Raw genomic sequence first — 19,922 nt, forward strand, 5'->3', positions numbered from 1 at the left:
TATGCATAAGTGCGAATGACATTTGAGAGCTACAAAAAAGACTTTTATGCTGCTTTTTTTTACTCACTCTCAGAGTAAATGAATGAATTTACTCTAATGGCTTCATTACCTTTCACTCATTGTTGAGAATTTCTGCTGAAATACATTTCAGAGCATTTAAGGGCATCGGTATGGATCATAAGATGATATTATATGCCTTGAAGCCCTTTTGAATTTTTCATTGACACTCCAACATCAAGGCAGTGTGAGATGCAAGCGCTACATATGTGTATTTTCAAACAGTTCCCTGAGAGATGCAATTACGCTGCAATACTTTCACTCTTATTGGTGCTCCACAAGCTTGAGATTTGCCTGAATTTAAATGTGAATTTGCATCAAATAAACTCACTAATATATACAGGTACATACAAACTAATTCATACAGGTGTGACTAGTCCATGCAATACACCTCATGTAGCAAGCCATTGTGTTTGCTGACGTCTTTCACCCCATCAAATGCACAAAATTCCTTTATAAAAACAGTTTTATGCAGCAATATATAAAAGTTATGGCAGAACAAACTGACTTGGATTATTACATGTTGTACAAGTCATCATCCTTTTCAGATATATTACCGTTTATCAGCCATTACACTCCTCATGGCCTTTCTGTATATAACAGAAATATCAATAAACCTATAACAGCCTCATCTACATAAAAGACTGCTTCTGATTCCGACTTGAATTACTTGCAATCTTGCAGCTGTGTGTTAAATCTGACTACTTTCCTAACTTCTTTCTTTCGTTCGGCCAAGAAATAACTCATCTTTTATGTCCTGCCAATTCATATAATTCACACTGCATTTTAATTAGTGTTCAGAACAATCTCACCAAACAATTTGAAAGCTCTAATTTATATCTCAGTCTTGGAATAGCAGGCTAATTAACAGAGACACTAATTGGATTAATTCTGCGTGATCTGATTCCCAGAAAGAGACAGGAGGAGCGAGATAATGATAATGAGAACGAAACGACATTTTTTCCCCGTCTATCTCAGGCCTGGCAATGCAAAGAGATACACAACTATATCATCATCTGATTTATTTTTAATCCAACTTTAATTGAAAACAACTAGGGGTTAAAACAAGAAGTGGCTCTATGTAACTTATTTTATTGATGACAGATGTCGTCATAAAAACACATTTTGGATTATTATGCTGTTTGTGTTGCCCTAAGGCCTAAATTTATGAATGAATGAAGGGATTGTGGGACTGGATAGTGTAAAAATACTTATAATTGCAACACAAGGCCCTAGATGCAAATTCAAAAATCAAAAAAAGATTTACAGATGCAAGAAATTAGAAATCCCCAACAGAATTATTTGGATTTCTTCATGCATAATCTTGTAAAATGATATCTGATCATCATCTAAGTTTTATTTAACAAGCATCACACTAATTAAATGTTGCAAAACATTGTTCATGCGGTTGCTAAGGTATTCTGTGTGGTTGCTAGGGTAGTTACAGGCCCTAGTCAAAAAAGTCTCTATAATATTCTAGCCCTTGCCAAGGATGATAATGCTTGCCTTAGCAAACGCCTCTAAATATCAAATCGCTGATGGAAAAAGTAAGTGCATATCTGTGATAATGGTCTCTTGAAAAGACAGTAATTGGAATTCAGGTGGGTTTGATTTGACCTGCTTTACTGTAAAAAAAAAGGGGAGGAAAAAAGTTTTGGTTGCACGCACTTTGCTCTAGCAGAAATTTCAATTCAATTTCAGAAGACATTTGGCTGTTTTTCGTAGGAGTGGGTTCCCTGTAGAGATAGGTGCAAAGGCACTCTGTTGGATCCCTGAAAAGTGACTATGAACTACAAGACGACAGCTACAACATCTGTGTTCAATAGTCTAACATTACAAAAACATGAAGCCACAAGTGAAAACAGTTTTTCAGTCCACAGCACAAGTAATTTTCTAAATCAGTAGTTTCATCTTCTTATATATACTGTATGTATATGTGTATTAGGGCTGTCAGTTTAACTTAATTAATTAGTTATGAAAAATAACGGATTAAAATATTTGAACGCTGTTAATACCAATACAGCATGTCAATCTTACATTTCATACAGTTGACTGTTGACAAATATGATGCAGGGTAACAACTCCATAAATGCAGTTATGCCCAAAAATTCAGGATATTATGGCAAAAAAAGCCCCTGTACGTCATATGATAAGCGATATCACACAGGCAGCGAGAGCTATATCACACCTGTGCTGAATATCATGAGTTTAAATGTGATTTTATACAACAGTTCAGTTGTATAAAACTGGTCATGTTAATAATGTGTTTTTGCTCATTCTTGCAGAGAAATTATTACCTTTAAACTTTAAAGCCATAACAGAATTATTGTGTGATTCAAAATGATTCAATGATTCAAAAGCCTATTCATAAAGTGAGCCGTTTACTTCATTCCTGAATAAATCAGCAGTTTAAACTATCGATTGAATGACTCAAAAACACATTTACCACCACCTGCTGGCAGTTTTAGTTTCTTATTTAGAGTATCATTTAAAAAAAAAAAAAAACATTAATAGTTTTTTTTATTGTCATCAATTATGTCGTTTCAAACCTGTATGACTTTCTTTTGCACAACAAGGTATTTTGAAGACTGTTGGTAACTAAGGTATTTTGGTTACCAATGACTTTTGTTGTATGAACAATAAATACTGAGATGCTTCTCAGATTATCTTCTTTTATGTTCCATAGTTTATGTTAGGCCGTTGTGGCCTAAACGTTTGTGTGTAATAAATTTTTTTGAATCAAAGTATTTGATACCAATTGAAATCTTTTAATTCCACAGCCAAATTTAATTTGCGATTAATTAGATTAATTTGACACATCATGTAATTAATTAGATTAAAAGTTTTAATCAACTGACAGCCCTAATATATATATTATTATATATATCAGGGCTGTCAATGCATGTGTGTGTGTGTTGTCTGTGTTTGTTTTCTTTCTTTTTTCTATTCAACTGGACTGGAAAATATAAAGTGATATGTATTTGTTATTTTTAAAAATACATATGTATACCTAGCACACACACATATACACATCATCTGCAATTGTTTTGATCTTGCTGAAAATAAATTAGCAAAAAGAAAAGAATGTATTTCTCTGAATAGTATTAGACTATTACTAAAGTAGGCAGTGGTCATTTTCTTGATATATCAAACTGTTCAAGATATTAGAGAATATATAATTGGCAAATTTTTTTAATCTTGTCGAGCATAAACCTAGCTAAATTTAAATAGACTTGTGCTTAAAATAAGGCAAAAGAAAACATAACTGTCAACGCCTTAATGTCTTTTGCAAGTAATTTTAAAAGTAATTTCATCTTCTATGTTCAGATACTTTTTTATTTTACTGGGAAGAGAGTCTCAAGTTTGCTAATGAATACCCAGATGTACTTCTGGAACAATGTTCTTCGGATAAATGAGACAAAAACTGAACTTTCTGGCACATGCTTGCAGCGTTACATAACAGAAGTAGAACAAAGAAATGAAAATCGAAATCAACTGAGTAAAACACGCACAGGCAAGATGATGCAAATGCTTCCAAATATGCGGTGCCACATTCAGATCTCTTTTGGAGGGAAAAACCAGGAACGCTGGCCATAAAACTGTTTTATGACTCGTGTATGTATTGAGCACCATCTGTTTGGGCTAGCTGAGTCATTTAGCTCAACAGCTACCACTCTCTGTCACATTCCCTTCAGTCCGACGGGCACATGTTTGTCTCAATCCACTATCTTTGTTACCAGCTGTAATCCCATTAACCTTGCAGATAAATAACCTGACCGGCGTTGCCACGGGAACGCTGACTGTGTGGAGATTGCCTTGTCATGTCTGTTTTGTCCCCCCTGAGAAAATGGGACACGCGGCGCACACTTTGGCAGCCGTCACACTTTTTGGCACGGCTCCGCTCACCAGTCGTGTTCAATCTAACCCTCTGTGGTCTGTAGACCGCGCACGGTCGACAGGAAACAAACATGCGACGCTGATGCGATTGATAGTGACAGTGGAGCTGGTTGGGGTTTGGACAGGAGACCTGCGGTTATTGCCACTTTTCCAGGGTCATTGATAGCTGCAAGCGATGCGAAAAACAGGCCGGATCGGATCTGAATCTGGACAAATATAGCTACAACAAAGTTACAAATCAACGAGATGCGAATTATGCAGATTCGGTCACCGATAACTAAAGCGGTATTTGCCGAAAGAGGCTTGTTGTTCGAAAGACTTAGAGCTTCACTGCAGGAGTGACTCATAAATGAACAAGCAAATGATTGTTAGGCTTCAAAAAGAATTAAACATGTTGGTCATGGGAAATGAGGAATTCGGAAAGTGTCTTTGTGTGCAGATTATAGATATGCATATTCAATGGGTGAATAGAACTAGAAGTATTAATATTCATGGGAAAATATGCTAAATGTCCTTAATTCAAAGAGAAATGAGAAGCAATAAACAATCTGTCTTAAAGGATTAGTTCAAAAATATATATAAAAGCTGCTATTATTTTGGCACCATTTCAAGCATGCAAGTCTTTCCTCTATGGAACATAAAAAGAAAAACTGTATTATTCTGAAAAGTATCAGAAGTAGTAAATACGACTCTAAAGATGAAGGCATGTGAAATGATTCGTTCATGAATTGGACTGATCCAGTTCTCAAGTTCAACTCATTGATTCAGTGATCCGGTTGCAGCAAGTTTATAGGCACACAAGCCTATTTACATGAATCTCTCACATGGAAGACTTAAAATATAACTCATGAATTGTATTTTATGATACTTTGATGGTGCTTTCTGCATCCTTGAGACTTGAAAGCCTTAGTATTCATTCAGTGTAACTGCATGGCAAAGAGTGACTAATACAATTCATTAAAATTTCTCCTTTTCCACGGCTGAAGGAAAGTCGTGCGTGTTTGGAGCAGCATGAGTGCGAGTAATTATTCAATTTAAATGTTTTAATCAGTTTGATGGACTCTACAAAAATCAAGAGAAGTCTAGTTATTCGAAACACAATTTATGCAGATACAGTGCCTTGCGAAAGTATTCATACCCCTTCATTTTTTTCACATTTTGTAATGTTGCTGCCTTATGTTAAACTGCTTTAAATTACTTTTTTCCCCACATCAATCTACACTCCATACACCATGATTGTAAAGCAAAAAACAGGTTTTTAACATCTTTACAAATTTATTAAAAATAAAAAAATAAAATGATTCCATTGCATAAGTATTCATACCCTTATTCTGGGACAGTTGAACTTTAGCTCAGGAGCATTCATATTGCTTGTATGTGTTACTACACTTCGAGTGAAGTTAACCTGTGGCAAATTCAATTGAATGGGTATGATTTGGAAAGGCACACACGTCTTAATAAAAGGTCTAACAGCTGATAATGCAAATCAGAGCAAAAGCCAAGCCCTGAAGTCCAAAGAACTGCCTGTAGAGCTCAGAAACATGTTTGCGTCAAGCCACAGATCTGAGGAAAAGTTCAGAAAAAATTCTGCTTCGTTGAAGTTTCACAGAAGCATGTAGTCTCTGTTACCCTTAATGGAAGAAGTTTGAAACAACCAGGACTCTTCCTAGAGCTGGACTCCTGGCCAAACTGAGACAATTCTGTTTTTGCTTTGTCAGTATGGTGTATGGAGTGTAGATTGATGTGGGGGGAAAAAAGTAATTTAAAACAGTTTAACATAAGGCAGCAACATAACAAAATGTGAAAAAAATGAAGGGGTATGAATACTTTCGCAAGGCACTGTAATTTGCATCTTAAAGAGTTAGGGTGCTTTCACATTTGATTCGATTGCCTGGTCCGAACCCGAGTTCGATTGCTCCCCCCTGCCCCCTCTGGACTGCATTCATATCATTTTATTTGAGTCCGAACCGTGGTTCGTTTGCATCATCAAGCCAGCAGCTGTTTACCCCGTTGCTTAGTAACGACGGCGCAGGAGAAGGCGGCAAAATGCATAAGATTGCTCTCTGCACTTATATATATATTTACGTTTTTGAACCATTCGTTTTGTTTGCTTCAGTGCATAAAGCACTTACGTCTGTCTCACGAATGTACTGTAAATGCTCTAAAGAACGCTGAAGGCGAACAGAAATGAGACATACAGCTTTCTGCTTTCAGCACGTCAGTCACGCTCGTCAGGAAAGTGAGTGAAACACACATTTTTTATCAAATAATACGGCATTAATAGCAGTTCACTTCCGTGATTTGGTACGATTGCGTTCACATCAGCAGCGAACCGTACCGGAGTTCACTTGAACCGCACCCCAGACCACTGTTTTTAAGCGGACTCGGGTACGGTTCGCGGGTGCGCACCTGAGGTCGGAAGACAGCGTTCACATCATCTAAACGAACCGAACTCTGACGTCAATCGAACCCGGGTGCGCACCAAAAGTGCTAGCGTGAAAGCATCCTTAAAATACAATTGCTGCTTGGATGCATTATGACAGCTTTTGTAACCACGCCAATTTTCTTTAATTTTCTCACATTTACCTCAAAACGTCTTCAGTAATTCAAAGAAAATGGAAAATGCACAATAATGCCTGTTTTCTTGTCATTATTTTTTGAAAGAGGAATATAGTTTTAACTACTCAAAGCTGTTCAGTCAGAAAATTATTAAAGCTTTTAATCTTTCTGGAATGAAAAACACTTTCAGAGTATCACCAGCATTTAAACAAACTGCCAAACTGCCAGATGACATTTCATATTTGAGGCAAGTTAATCCAAGGAAAAATCTGAAGGCCCTGCTACTAAATTAATCTCAGGGCAATAAAAAAGGAATAAATGATACCTCAAACCCTGTGGCTTGAGGAAAGATGTATTATTGCATTTCTGAGCAATCAGATCCATGATTTTTAACTAGTGGAAAGTAAACATCTTACACAGAGACTCTTATGACATGAACTGCATAGAAACATCAACAAAACATTGTTCTGAACCATTCACATCATTAGCATCTGATTTCAGCTTAAAGAACCTGCTTTGAATTCAGAAGCCTTTCCATATTTAAAGCTTTGTGTCTGAATCATTTTTCAAAAATTGTGTAAGCTTCATTAGAGTAAAAAAATGTGTAACAGGAAAATGGGTTTTGCCGCTGTTTGGCGAGATATAACTGAACTCATTAATTGATACCTTTCAGACTGAATTACACCATTTATCTCACCGTCTCCACCCACTTCCTTTGGAATGTGTACTAGGATTAACAGTATTTTGCCCACGATAATGAGTCTAGAACACAAACTATACCTCAAGTCCCTACAAATGACTCTTTAAAAAAAATTTAAAATCTAACGACCAACAAGATACATAAGAACTGAAATGCACTATTCAAAAAAAAATTTTTAAGTGATACTTTTATTCAGCAAGAACATGTTAAACTGATTAAAAGTAACAGTAAAGACTCTTATGTTGTTACAAATAAATGCTGCTTGTGTCATGGTTTCCACAAAAATATTAAGCAGCACAACTGTGTTCAACATTGCTAATTAGCACCAGATCTGCATATAAAAATGTTTTCTGAAGGATGATATGGCACTGAAAACTGGAGTAAACTGGCTGCTGGCAGCTTTGTCATCACAGGAATAAAACATATTTTAAAATATATTAAAATAGAAAACGGTTATTTTAAATTTTTGATCAATAAATGTTGCCTTGGAGAGCATAAGAGAGTTCTTTAAAAAAATAAAATAAAATTAATACAGCCCTCCAACTGTTGAACAGTACTGCAGTTTTTCTCTTGAGATGTGAGGTATATTATACATAACGCGTCTAAAAGCTTCCTTTATATCAAGAATGGCATGTTCTAGAACACTTATCTTTGACCCATTCTTCTAAAGTTTCTCGGCTGCGTTCCACTTGCGTGGTGAAACAGGACAAGTAAGGAAATGATAAATCAAAGGTCTATTTGCGTCTAATTAGCTGGCGAGTGGCGTTCCAGACAAAACAAGGTCCGCCTCCAGTATTATCAGCCTCCATCTTAAGGTACTTTGCTACGTAAAAAAAAAGTTATTTCCTGTTCTGAGTAGTTATATGGAGAGTTCAAGTGAACTGGATGTTGTTCCACACCCTGGGAAACTTAATTTAGGAGGCTGAAAAAAAATATTTGGGTTTCTGTGCCAAGATGTTTAATGGTTTGGAACATTCTGTTTTAATTTCATATACATCTCTTTACTGATTTTACAACATAGTATTTTATGGATCCTGTAATAAAAAAAAAAACCCTGTCACATAAATTTCACACAGAGCTATGAATACTTTTTTTTTTTTTTTAATGACAAAAAGCATAAAAAGTATTTGGAAGTAAACAGAAGCAGTGATTTTTCAGGGCGTCTATAATAAATAATATATTCTTATGTATTCTTCTATTATTCCGGTGAGCATATCATAAATTATGAATGGCTGAGGATATGGCTGTAGCCACGGGCGCTGTGAGAAAGATTCACACGGAAGAAAAACTACAACAAGAAAATTAACTGTGAATTAAAATTAAAAGGTCAAATAATTATCTGGTATTTTCTGGAAGATAACTATCTAGCATGTAGCTGCATGTCTGCAGTCCACCCTCCAATGTGTTCATTTCCTCTCCTCCTGTTCAGACACAGAGATATGATCACTTCCATTGTATGCAGAGGCGATGTTATGGGTGGGGAGGAAAGTTTCACCAAACAAACCCCTCCTCACACAGGGTCATGATTACAAAACCTACATGTTGGCAGGGAGGGTAACCTTAGATTTCTCTAAGCCTGCCAGGCTGCACATAACTGCCTAAACTCAAATGCCAATGTGAGCTTTTTTCTAGCACTTATGTGGCTACAAACAATAAAATGTGAAAATCTTTTTTTTTTTACTAGTAAAACTCAGAGATCTTAACAAATGACCCAAACTGTGTTCAGATTTCACAGAACTATGCATCACTGAAAGCGGTGTCCTGAGAAAATGTATTTGTTTCTGTGACATTCCCAGGCTCTGTAAATAACCAGAAACAGTCAAGGGGCTTGCCTGCGCTTTTTATACCCAATCAGAAATTCTCTATACCTGTCACTTTGCACTCTCAGAAATAAAAGGTACAAAAGCTGTCACTGGGGCGGTACCTTTTCAAAAGGTACATGTTTGTACCTAAAGGGTCCATTTTGGTACCTTAACGATACATATTAGTACTAATATAATAGTACCTAATAGGTACAAAAGTGTACCTTTTGAAAAGGTACCGCCCCAGTGACAGCTTTTGTACCTTTATTTCTGAGTGTGTGCACAAAAAAAAAAAAAAAAAGTGTTTACCTATTAATAAACTGCATTCTCAGTTCTGCATTAAAGTTCATCTCAAATGACTTGAGAAAAATTACAGGTTTGACAAATCTTTTACTTAAGGTACTGAAATGTGCTTTTAATGCTGACAAACTTTCGAATTATTTCATTATTTACTATATAAAACCATAAAATAAAAGAATAAACTTTAATTTGCCTTGAAGAGCTTAGACAGGGATGATGCAACTTGCATTTCACTTTCAATTTTTTTTATTTTATTTTTCTTTAATTAAATTTTGAATTAAATAAAATAAAAGTTACTGGATGTTTGCTAATATGTTTAGAAAATTTTGTGAAAAAGAGAAAATATATTTATGTAAAAATGAAACGACATACTTTACCTGTATTTTTTTTTCAAGGGATCATACAAATTTTAAATGATTCAAAACATCTTGCTGCCAAACGGGTAAAACCAAGTGTTGAAAGAATGACAAAGATTGGTAACGATTTATAATTACAATTAATTAGTGTTTTAGGGCTGCACTGTGATCCCTAAATAGACTCTTTTATGAGTCTGGTTCTAAATATGCTGAGATTTTGCATATATAAACTATTGTTAAACTGAAATGACATTTTAGTGGGTGTCTTCCACATCATGGATAAAATTTATGAGTCATTTTTTCCTGCTCAGAAAAGAGGACAACAGGATGCATTCTAATTTACAAAAAGAGAAGAGAGTACTTCCTAAAACCTATATATAGTATATGATATCTTCACAATTATGCATACACTCATTGCCAAAAATATCGGCACCCTTGGTAAATTTGATCAAAGAAGGCTGTGAAAATTAATCTGTATTGTTGATCCTTTTGATCTTTTATTTTAAAAAATTCACAAAAATCTAACCTTTCATTGGATAAGAATTTAAAATGGGGGGAAATATCATTATGAAATAAAGGTTTTTCTCAAATACACATTGGACACAATTATTGGCACCCCTAGAAATTCTTATGAGTAAAATATCTCTGAAGTATATTCCCATTCATATTCACAATTTTGAGCACTCCAGGGTGATTATGAACATGAAATTATCCAGCCATGGCTTCCTGTTTCACAGAAATATAAACAGGAGGGAAAACAAAGCCCAAATTCCCTTAATCATCCATCACAATGAGAAAAACCAAAGAATACATTTCTGATGTGCAGCAAAAGATAATCGAGCTTCACAAATTAGTGAAGTGGCTTTAAGAAAAGAGCTAGAGCAGTGAAAATTCCCATTTCCACCATCAGGACAATAATTAAGAATTTCCAATCAACATAAAATGTTACGAAACTGCCTGGAAGAGGACGTGTGTCTATATCGTCCTAATGCACGGTGAGGAGGAGAGTTTGAGTGGCTAAAGACTCTCCAAGGACCACAGCTGGAGAATTGCAGAAAATAGTTGAGTCTCGGGGTCAGAAAACCTTTAAAAAAAATTATCAAACAGCACATGTTGTTTGGGAGGGTTTCAAGAAAAATTCTCCTAGCTCATCCAAAAACAAACTCCAGCATATTCAGCTATCAGACACGACTGGAACTTCAAATGGGACTGGCTTCTATGGTCAGATGAAACTAATAAACTTTTTAGCAGCAAACACTCAAGATGGGTTTGGTGAACACAGGGATAAAAAGTACCCCATGTGTACAATGAAATATACTGCTGTATTTTTGATGTTGTGGGCCTATATTTCTGCTGGAGGTCCTGGACATCTTGTTTAGACACATGGCATCATGGATTCTATCAAATACCAACAGATAAAAAATCAATAAGTGACTGACTCTGTTAGAAATCTTATAATGGGCCATGTTTGGATCTTCCAACCGTACAATAATCCAAACACAAACCTCAAAAACAACACAAAAATGGGTCACTGAGCACAAAACCAAGCTTCTGCTATGGCCATTCCAGTCCTCTGACCTGAACCCTATAGAAAATGAGTGGGTGAACTGAAGAGAAGAAGCACCAACATGGAGCTGGGAATATAAAGGGTCTGGAGTGATTCTGGATGAAGGAATGGTCTCTGATCTCTTGTCAGGTGTTCTCTAACCTCATCAGGCATTATAGGAGAAAATTTAGAGCTGTTAAACTGACAAATGGACAAATGGAGGTTTCAAAAAGTATTGAATAAAAGGGTGCCGTTAATTGTGGCCAATGTGTGTTTGAGAAAAACATTTATTTCATAATGATATTTCCCCCATTTTAAATTCTTATTATCCAATGAAAGGTTAGATTTTTGTGAATTTTTTTAATAAAAGATCAAAAGGATCAACAATACAGATTAATTTTCACAGCCTTCTTTGATCATATTTACCAAGGGTGCCGATATTTTTGGCAATGAGTGTATATGATACAGCTTTCTTCAGAATCACTGCATCTTTTCTCCAAACATTTATCCACTTCACTCCACATATAAACAGCCCGGAATACAAATCCTCTTTTGGATGCTGTACGTGCTCCTTTCTCCGAGTTACCACAGAACATCTGAGATCATTCTAAGCATTTCCTTCTGTTGTGCTATATTCCATTATGTTAAACAGATCCTATCTAATTTGAATTCTTAATAAAACTTGTTTTTTTCAGCAAGGACAGGCACTTTGCCACAAAAAGCTTCGAGGATGATATAGAAGCCGGATTTCTCACACAAATTGGTTCCTGTCTTAGCGATTTATCATAGCAAATTATGAGAGCTCGTCTTGCATAACCATCTAGGTTGGCCATCTTGACCCATCAATCACAGAGGGTTGCCAGGGACACAGAAAAATGATGCTGGGGAACGTCGATCTGACTTATTTTAGCATCCAACCACAACAGGCTGTCATGGTGCTGCATTTACATCACATAAATGACTGGGAACGACCATTAAAATCCTTAGCAGTCTCATAATCCTAAATTTCAAAGTTATGAACAGTTATGTGGTTAAAAATGGAACCCAAATGACCCAGAATTCACCGCTCGTGTAAACAAAATACGCAAACTGCTCCTGTAATAACAGCATGCTGGGACGACGAAGGCTGTCAAACACTGATACTCTCTTTTTAGCACAAAGTGAATATTTGCTCAGATATAGAGAGAGGAAAGGGGAGGGAAAGAGAGAGGGAGGGGGAATGAGAGAATACTGGCAGAAGAAAATGAAAACCTGGCAGAATATGAGAGGAAAAATATGAGTAATGATGCGTGCCCGCACCTCCTGGGGGAGACCCTGCAGTGTGGCATATTATCTGTCCCTTTTGAAAAATACCTCCACACACACGCACATTTTAAATAAACCATAATCAAATCTCACCTTGCAAGCTCTACAGTCATTTCCTGGGCTCCTTCCTCAGCCGAATCCACATCTAGCTGTGCATATAGAGTCTTTTTGTCTTCTTAAAGAAACCTAATTACGTTTAACAACTACTTTTACATACATCTGCATTTATGAACAGAATGAAAAGAGTTTAATTATGAAGTCATTTACAAATGCAGCTGCAAAGGTGGGTCGCATTATGTTGACAGGCAATTAGCGGTGTGTCTCAGCAATTAAAGAGACCTGACAATTAGCACTTCGATATGTCATTTTTCTAAAGCAACACATGGTACTGAACCGAGTTCCAAAAAGATCATATTGCCAGTGCCAGAATTGCAGGCACATCTGTCACAAAAATAGCAACATTATTTGTCGTGTCACATGGGAGAGAGCAGAAAATTATAACAGCATATGCAGAGCATGGACAAATTGCATCAGCAAAAAGGGGAAAAGTGATCCAAGCTCACATGTAGAGACCATTTAGTTGCTAAATGTAAATAAATAAATAAAGTTCTTAGCGGTAGTTTATGCTCATGTGGGGATTGTTTAACTCTGTACTGTAAAAAATTATTTTGGAGTATGTTTTACAGGAAAATACTATTTCAGTTTTTCTACTAAAAAATGTCATGTTTAATTCAACGTGTTACTTGCCGTTTCTTTGTAACTGTTTGTTTGTAAGATTTACCAGCAATTTCTGAGTGAAAACTGTTTCTCCACAAATTTTGTGTCTCAAAACAGAAAAATGTGATCGTTTTTATCTCAATTTTTGACAGCAGTCAGACTAACTAGTGTGCAGATTGTGACTTCTGCTAAAGATTCTTGTTTTTAGATGTTTCTCCTGAGAAAAAGACCCCAGCAATCTTACATTGCATCTAGAGTTTCAAAACATATATTTCAATTCATCAAATTCTTCTATGATTAAATTATTTTTGTCTTCAAAAGTCATTTTGGTAGAAACTTCTGAGAAGAAAAAAACTGACACTCTGGCAATTTTCTCTTCATCACTTCCTGACCTTTCTATATGTTATCTCAGCAAATAAAAGTGGCAAAAGACCAAAATTAAGTAAAAACGTAGTCTCAGAGATTACCACCAAACTTTTATGAAACCTTTATGAAAAAATAAACCTCTATATTAAGAGCTTCACAAAGCTGAAATTTATTACAGTGCTGCTATACAGGAACTCTCTTTATCCAAGGTCAACACAAAGACATATAACCTGGTGTAGGAATAAATTCTAGAAACCTGAGCAATGGCAAAAGTAATGAAATATACATAATGAATATGGTTTCCCTCAATCTGACGCAATTAAGTTTTAAGGAAGTCAAAAGATGTGCTCAAACCTAAATGGTTGAATAACTATGATGAGTAATGTGTCACATTACATAATTACTCCTAAATTTTGGTGCTGCTAGTGATGCTGAAAATGACACACTTAACTTTTCAATAAAAAGAAAAGAAACATGCATTATACACATTTGAAAAAGGTAACAAGTTTGGGGACGGAAATATATATTTTTAATGTTTTTGAAAGAAGACAGCATTTATTTGATCAAAAATACTGTAAAACCGTGATATTCAGAAATATTATTACAATTTTAAATAACATTACTCCAGTCTTCAGTGTCACATGATCCTTCAGAAATCACTCTAATATGATTTGGTGCTGTAGAAACATTTCTTATTATCAATGCTGAAAACAGGCAATTAATATGTTTATAGAAACCATGATACATATTTTTATGATTCTTTGATAAACAGAAATGCCAACAAAAAAAACACACCATTCATTTGAAACTATAAAAGTCTTTTGGTCAATTTAATGCCTCCTTCCAAAATAAAAGTAACAATTTCTTAATAAATAAATAGCTGTCCCCAAACTTTTGAACAGTTTTGAACAGTTTTACCTAAAAAGTACACTTTACAGGTCCAGGTTCTATACAGTGTTTTTATGCTATATAGAGCTTTATATAGAGAATCACTTCTTGGAAATGAAGTTCTGGAGCACAAAGCAAGAAATAGACTCCTTCATCCCTCATAGAACTGGAGGCTTTTTTCATGTGAAGGATTGTGCAATATTCTTCTTGAGATTGTTGGAAGCTGTTCTGAAGGCAAAGGCTGGATCTGCTCCTTATTAGGTTCTTCTTGAGATCAATATATTGTAAGAGGGGGTTCTGTTATTTCATCCACTCTACGATAAAGTTGGCGGGATCCTTTATACATCATTGGCATGCACATAAACAATGCTGATTTGCACATTACACGCCTAAATTTGGAAAATTATCAACAAAGGCCTACTTATCTGGTTTCCAAACTGAATAATGTCAAGCTAGAAAATATGGGCTACAAAATAAATGTTGGATGACCATCCTTTTTCCAAGCAGAAAGCAATCTATAGCATTGGCTAATCATTACCAGGGTCTCCTGCACATTTTTGAAGCTTATTTTTCATAATTATTGCATTATCTTACTGCATATAAACGCAAAGGTTTAAATCCTGAAATAGAGTTTAGATGGGCTTTTTGGGCAATCTGTAATTGTTCCCGCTCCTGTCAAGCTTTGATTTGCTTTTGCTCTGAAAATGGATTTAAAGGAGGGAAAAGGTAAATAGGTAAAGCCTGCAGAATGCTTCTGGCACAGAAATTAGTGTGAGAGCATGAAAGGTTCGAGTGCATTCTGGCTCTACTCAAAAGAGGCACAAACATACAGATTAAAAAGAAGAAGAAAAAAAAACACTTGCAATGCTTCAAATGTCACCAAATTTTAAATGAACACTAAAGATTCAGCTAAGAAAAGCTACTGAACTGCTTTCATGAACGTCCTAAAGATGACTTGTTGGTTAACCATTTCAACTGAGAAACTGTTAAGAAAAGCTTAACACAGAAATCATTACAAGCCACAGATTTTGGTCCAGAAGCCTGAGAGACTTCTATGTTTTGCATTCTTTACAAATTATTCTAACAGCATAAATATTTAAGTGAAAAATCTAACTTAAAAAATGTACATTACATTTTCTCAGTCTCTTCTTACTTTAGTATTTGAAATTAAATTATTACATTTTTTTCTTCATTTTATGCCATCACCTTTTTTTTTTTTTTTTGATAATTTCCTGTTTAATCTTACATTTTAACATGGTCTCGAATATTTGAATTCAACTGCATTTTAATTAATGATGCAAATTTTATATTTTAGTAGTAAAACAATGGTTTAAACAACATAAGATGCATTTTGTGGTCAACCCGTGACAATAAAGAACTTAGATGATACCATGGCAAGCAAAACACCATGGTTCTTTGGTACTGAAATATCATGTGCCATAGTATTTACACCATACTCCAAAGTATTTCAAAGAATACAATGGTACATGTCTAAAAATAGTATTGCATTAGCACCATGTCCAAAAACCATGACAGTACCATTCGTACAGTATTTTCTCTTCCAAAGCTAACTAAAACTTTACTGTAAAAACAACACTGGTTTCCTGCAGACAGATCCATAAAAACTTCTGTAACATTTGTAATGCTCTTTAATATAGCTCATAAAACTACTTGAGAATTGGAAACAGAAAAAGCTTTGATCCCCAGAACAGTTCCAAAAATCCAGACTGTGCTCTCTTTAGTCCACAGAACCACATCAGCTATTGTGGCTTCAAACCACCTGACACTAGCAGGGGGTTTAACTTGACAGTGAACATACAACACAGTACTCTGACACGGACAAGCTGCAAAACAATGAAATTGAACCAAAAAGCGACAAAAATGACAGTTAAAGTGTCTGATGAGAAAATAAATCCTTTGTAAGAGGGAAAAATGTGCGAAAGACAAGCAAAATGCACAAACAAGCGCAGCAGACAGCTATTGCTTGTGAATTGAATCATAAACCCTTCATGCTGACTAGCCTCATTAATACTTTCAGAGAAACTGCTCTGGAACCACAGCTATACCTGAGAAACAAAAACATCTGTTCAAAGCACTCAAAAAAAAATCATGGAAACTCGTACAAGGTCTACAGAAAGTCTAACGTTTCACAGGCTACTTCGCTCAGAAACCAAACCTAGAGGAAAACTGAATTGCTTATAGGTTGCCTTTTCATATTTCTGGAGTTATGTTGAGTCTCAGATGTTTCTCTTAAAATCTGTTAGAGGAGGTCTAAAAATAGAAAAAAAATGAAGGAAGTATTGACACAGCAGCTCAGATAATTTGAGTTCATATTGAGATCTCTGACTCTTCTTCTATGGACTTTTAGTATCTTGTGAGGTTAGTTAGCAATTGAATTAATAGCCTATTAAATTCCAATTCAATTTCTGCAATAATAATTTGTCAAGATGAATGTCAAAATAATTTTTTTAGAACGTTCTAAAAAAAGTTTTAAAAGTCTTGAAGTTTTGAAAGTTAGTTAAACAACAGAACAATAGATAGAACAAAAGATAGAATCATATTATATACAGATAGATAGATAGGTATATAGGTAGATAGATAACTATAGTAGCTATAGTAACTCAACTCTGGTTTCTTGACAAATCTTGTAGCTGCATGTGAGACTACTGTGTTTTTATTCTCATGAGAATAAAATAGCAACATGAGAGAAAGAAACATGATACTTTAAGAAATATCTCCATTCACGTTCCACTCAAACACAAACCAGATATTGAGACATTAACATTATCATTTGGGGTTTTCTTTCCTACAGGGAGATATGAAAAGCAACCACAAAAAAATTCAGAATCTCAGGAAACAGTATCTTTTGACATAGATCGTTGGATCGTGGAAACGACATTTGGAAAACGCTGCATCGTCTATTAGAGCGGGCACACACTGAGGGAGAAAGCCTCGCAGGGCTTATCGCACGACTTCACATGGTAAATACACATATATGGCTGCCAGCAAGTCAAAAGAAAGGAAAAAGCACCATTTAAAGATCATTCCATGCTAGAGGACTGCTGGAACCATGGGCATAAATGTTCCTCATCCCTCTGAGCACTGACACAAGTCAGAATGCTGGCAAAGAACAAGCCGGCACTGGTCTGTCAGAGCCTCAGAGCTGATGAAGCGAACAGTTCAGATGCCCAGAGGAACGAGAGAAGAAAAACGTCTGAAATAAAAAGACAAAAGAACAGCTGGAAATACGAGGGGGGAAAAAAGAGAGTTTGAAATGAGATAAGAGCAGCTGCTGTTCACGATTATTGACCGTATGTCCGCCAGAGGCCATTGATTGATTCATTTTCATAACTCTCAATAAGTACGAAATAGGAACAATCCAGCAATCGCTCGCAGATTCTGCTGAGTCAGATGAGTTATAGATTATGCAAAAAAAAATTCTCTCTCCGAGACAAAGCTTTCAGTATTTTCAATTGATTTTGCAAAGAGGCTCCAAATTAGTCTTTTCCTGCTGCAAAACATGTAAAACTAATAGACCAAACCCACCTGCCGCTTTTCGAAAGGAAATATACTCATTAAATTTCCCAATTGGGTTGATTCCCCACAGACACACAGGCTTATGCTGAGTAAACATTGTTGCTATTGCTTTCTGATGCTGTGCACACATTTGCATTGTTTATTGGTCGAGGAGAGAGTGACTCACCTGAATACGCCCAATAGGGTTCCCCAGACGCCCTCCGCTCTCTTTGAGTGGCTGAGCTCCCACGACGCTCTGTTTCCACATGAGAAGCTGTTGGAGATAAATCAGATGACACTATAACGACTTTCCATTAGCAGTCAATGCAAGACATGATCAATATTGGAATATGGTCCACCTTAGAAAACACTCTGCCTATAATGCAACTCCTAATGCTTTCACCTCCATTGCTAGAACTGCATACATGCCGTGTCTCTCGACAAAGTAATCAAAAGTAATAATAACACTCAAAGAGTACTCAGCGGGGCCTCCAAACCTGTGAAAAACCTGGCACTTTGCTCCTCTCATTAGAAACACTCACACCAGCTCAAGTTCCGGTCGCAATAATTACTAAAGAACAGCATGATTTACAATTCTGAAAGAGTAGTGGGAGGTCATGCTTAACAAACAGAAAGTTTCTTTTTGATCATCAGGCTTCTTTTACTCTCACTTGTCAAGTCTGAGCTTATGAATTGATCGACTAAGAAATTGAACCAACAGAGCAGAAATAATAGTTTCTAACAACAAAAACAGCTTCTACATTTAAAATTCACATGCATGAGGGCTTATAGTACAGAGCTTTGGAAAAAGTACAATTGGTCTTTTACTTTAATGAAGTGAGTGAAATGAAACAAGTCGCATTTTAAAATCACATTAACAAAGGACGTGTGACATTTGACAACCGGAAAGTGTTTAAATACTTTTTGTCTTCATTCTTAACAGTCTACACAAAATTTTTAGGGGTTAGTAAGATTAATTAATACGAAATTAATAGGTTTATTCAGCAAGGACACATTAAAGTGACAGTTAATATATTCACATAGTTACAAAAACTCATTAAATTCTATTGTTAATATGCTGTTCTTTAAAAAGGTTAGCCTATTTGGCTATACTTTTCAACACTGATAATAATAATAATAATAATAATAATAATAATAATAATAATAATTCCATAGATAGATAAATAAATAAATCTATTTACTAAATTTATTTTTGAGCACCAAATCAGCATATTAGAATGATTTCTGAAGGATCATGTGACACTGAATGATGCTTAAAATTCAGCTTTGCCATCAGAGGAATACATTTTAAAATACAGATTTAAACAGAAAACCTTATTTTTAAATTGTAATATTATTTCACAATATTACTATTTTAATTTTAATATTTTTTATCAAATAAATGCAGCCTTGGTGAGCATTAGAGACTTTTAAAATAATTTTAAAAATATTAACAACCCTGAACTTCTGAATGATATTTATCCATTTCAAAAAAGCTATTTTGTTAATTCATTTCCTTGACAAATATGCTTATACTATAATTCTTTAAAATTAAATATCACTTTCTTTAAAATTCTGTTACAAAATATATTTTATACGCACATTATTTAAGCATTCATGCATTAATACTAAATACATTTTTGGGCCACTGCACAGGAAATGACAGTTTAAATATTTCAAAGCACAGAAGTTCAAAGTGTAAAATTTTGTCATCGCAAATATTGGTCTTTATGAATAACCGCTTGGCTCTGGATGACAGCATCTGTCAAATGAGTTAAATAACAACAGACATTCTGTAGAAGTATTCATTTTCACCATTCTGATTTTTTAATCAATGGCAGCTTTTCATCTTTTGTGGCAAATATATACTTACACAGGTTGTTAAACATTTCAATGCTTTCACTTGGACAATG

At 35.3% G+C, this 19,922-nt stretch overlaps 1 protein-coding gene across 2 annotated transcripts in view; it reads right to left on the reverse strand.

Annotated features, from left to right (window-relative positions):
• The window catches only part of ca16b (carbonic anhydrase XVI b), a 79,149-nt gene that overhangs the window by 40,614 nt on the left and 18,613 nt on the right, over positions 1-19,922 (reverse strand). For both annotated transcript variants that reach the window (XM_058779911.1, XM_058779910.1), the window contains exon 2: positions 18,197-18,283. In XM_058779911.1, coding sequence (XP_058635894.1) covers positions 18,197-18,283 — 87 coding nt within the window. The remainder of the gene's footprint in view (positions 1-18,196; positions 18,284-19,922) is intronic.

This window comes from Onychostoma macrolepis, chromosome 06, assembly GCF_012432095.1.
Source record: "Onychostoma macrolepis isolate SWU-2019 chromosome 06, ASM1243209v1, whole genome shotgun sequence".
Classification (NCBI taxonomy): Eukaryota; Metazoa; Chordata; class Actinopteri; order Cypriniformes; family Cyprinidae; genus Onychostoma; species Onychostoma macrolepis.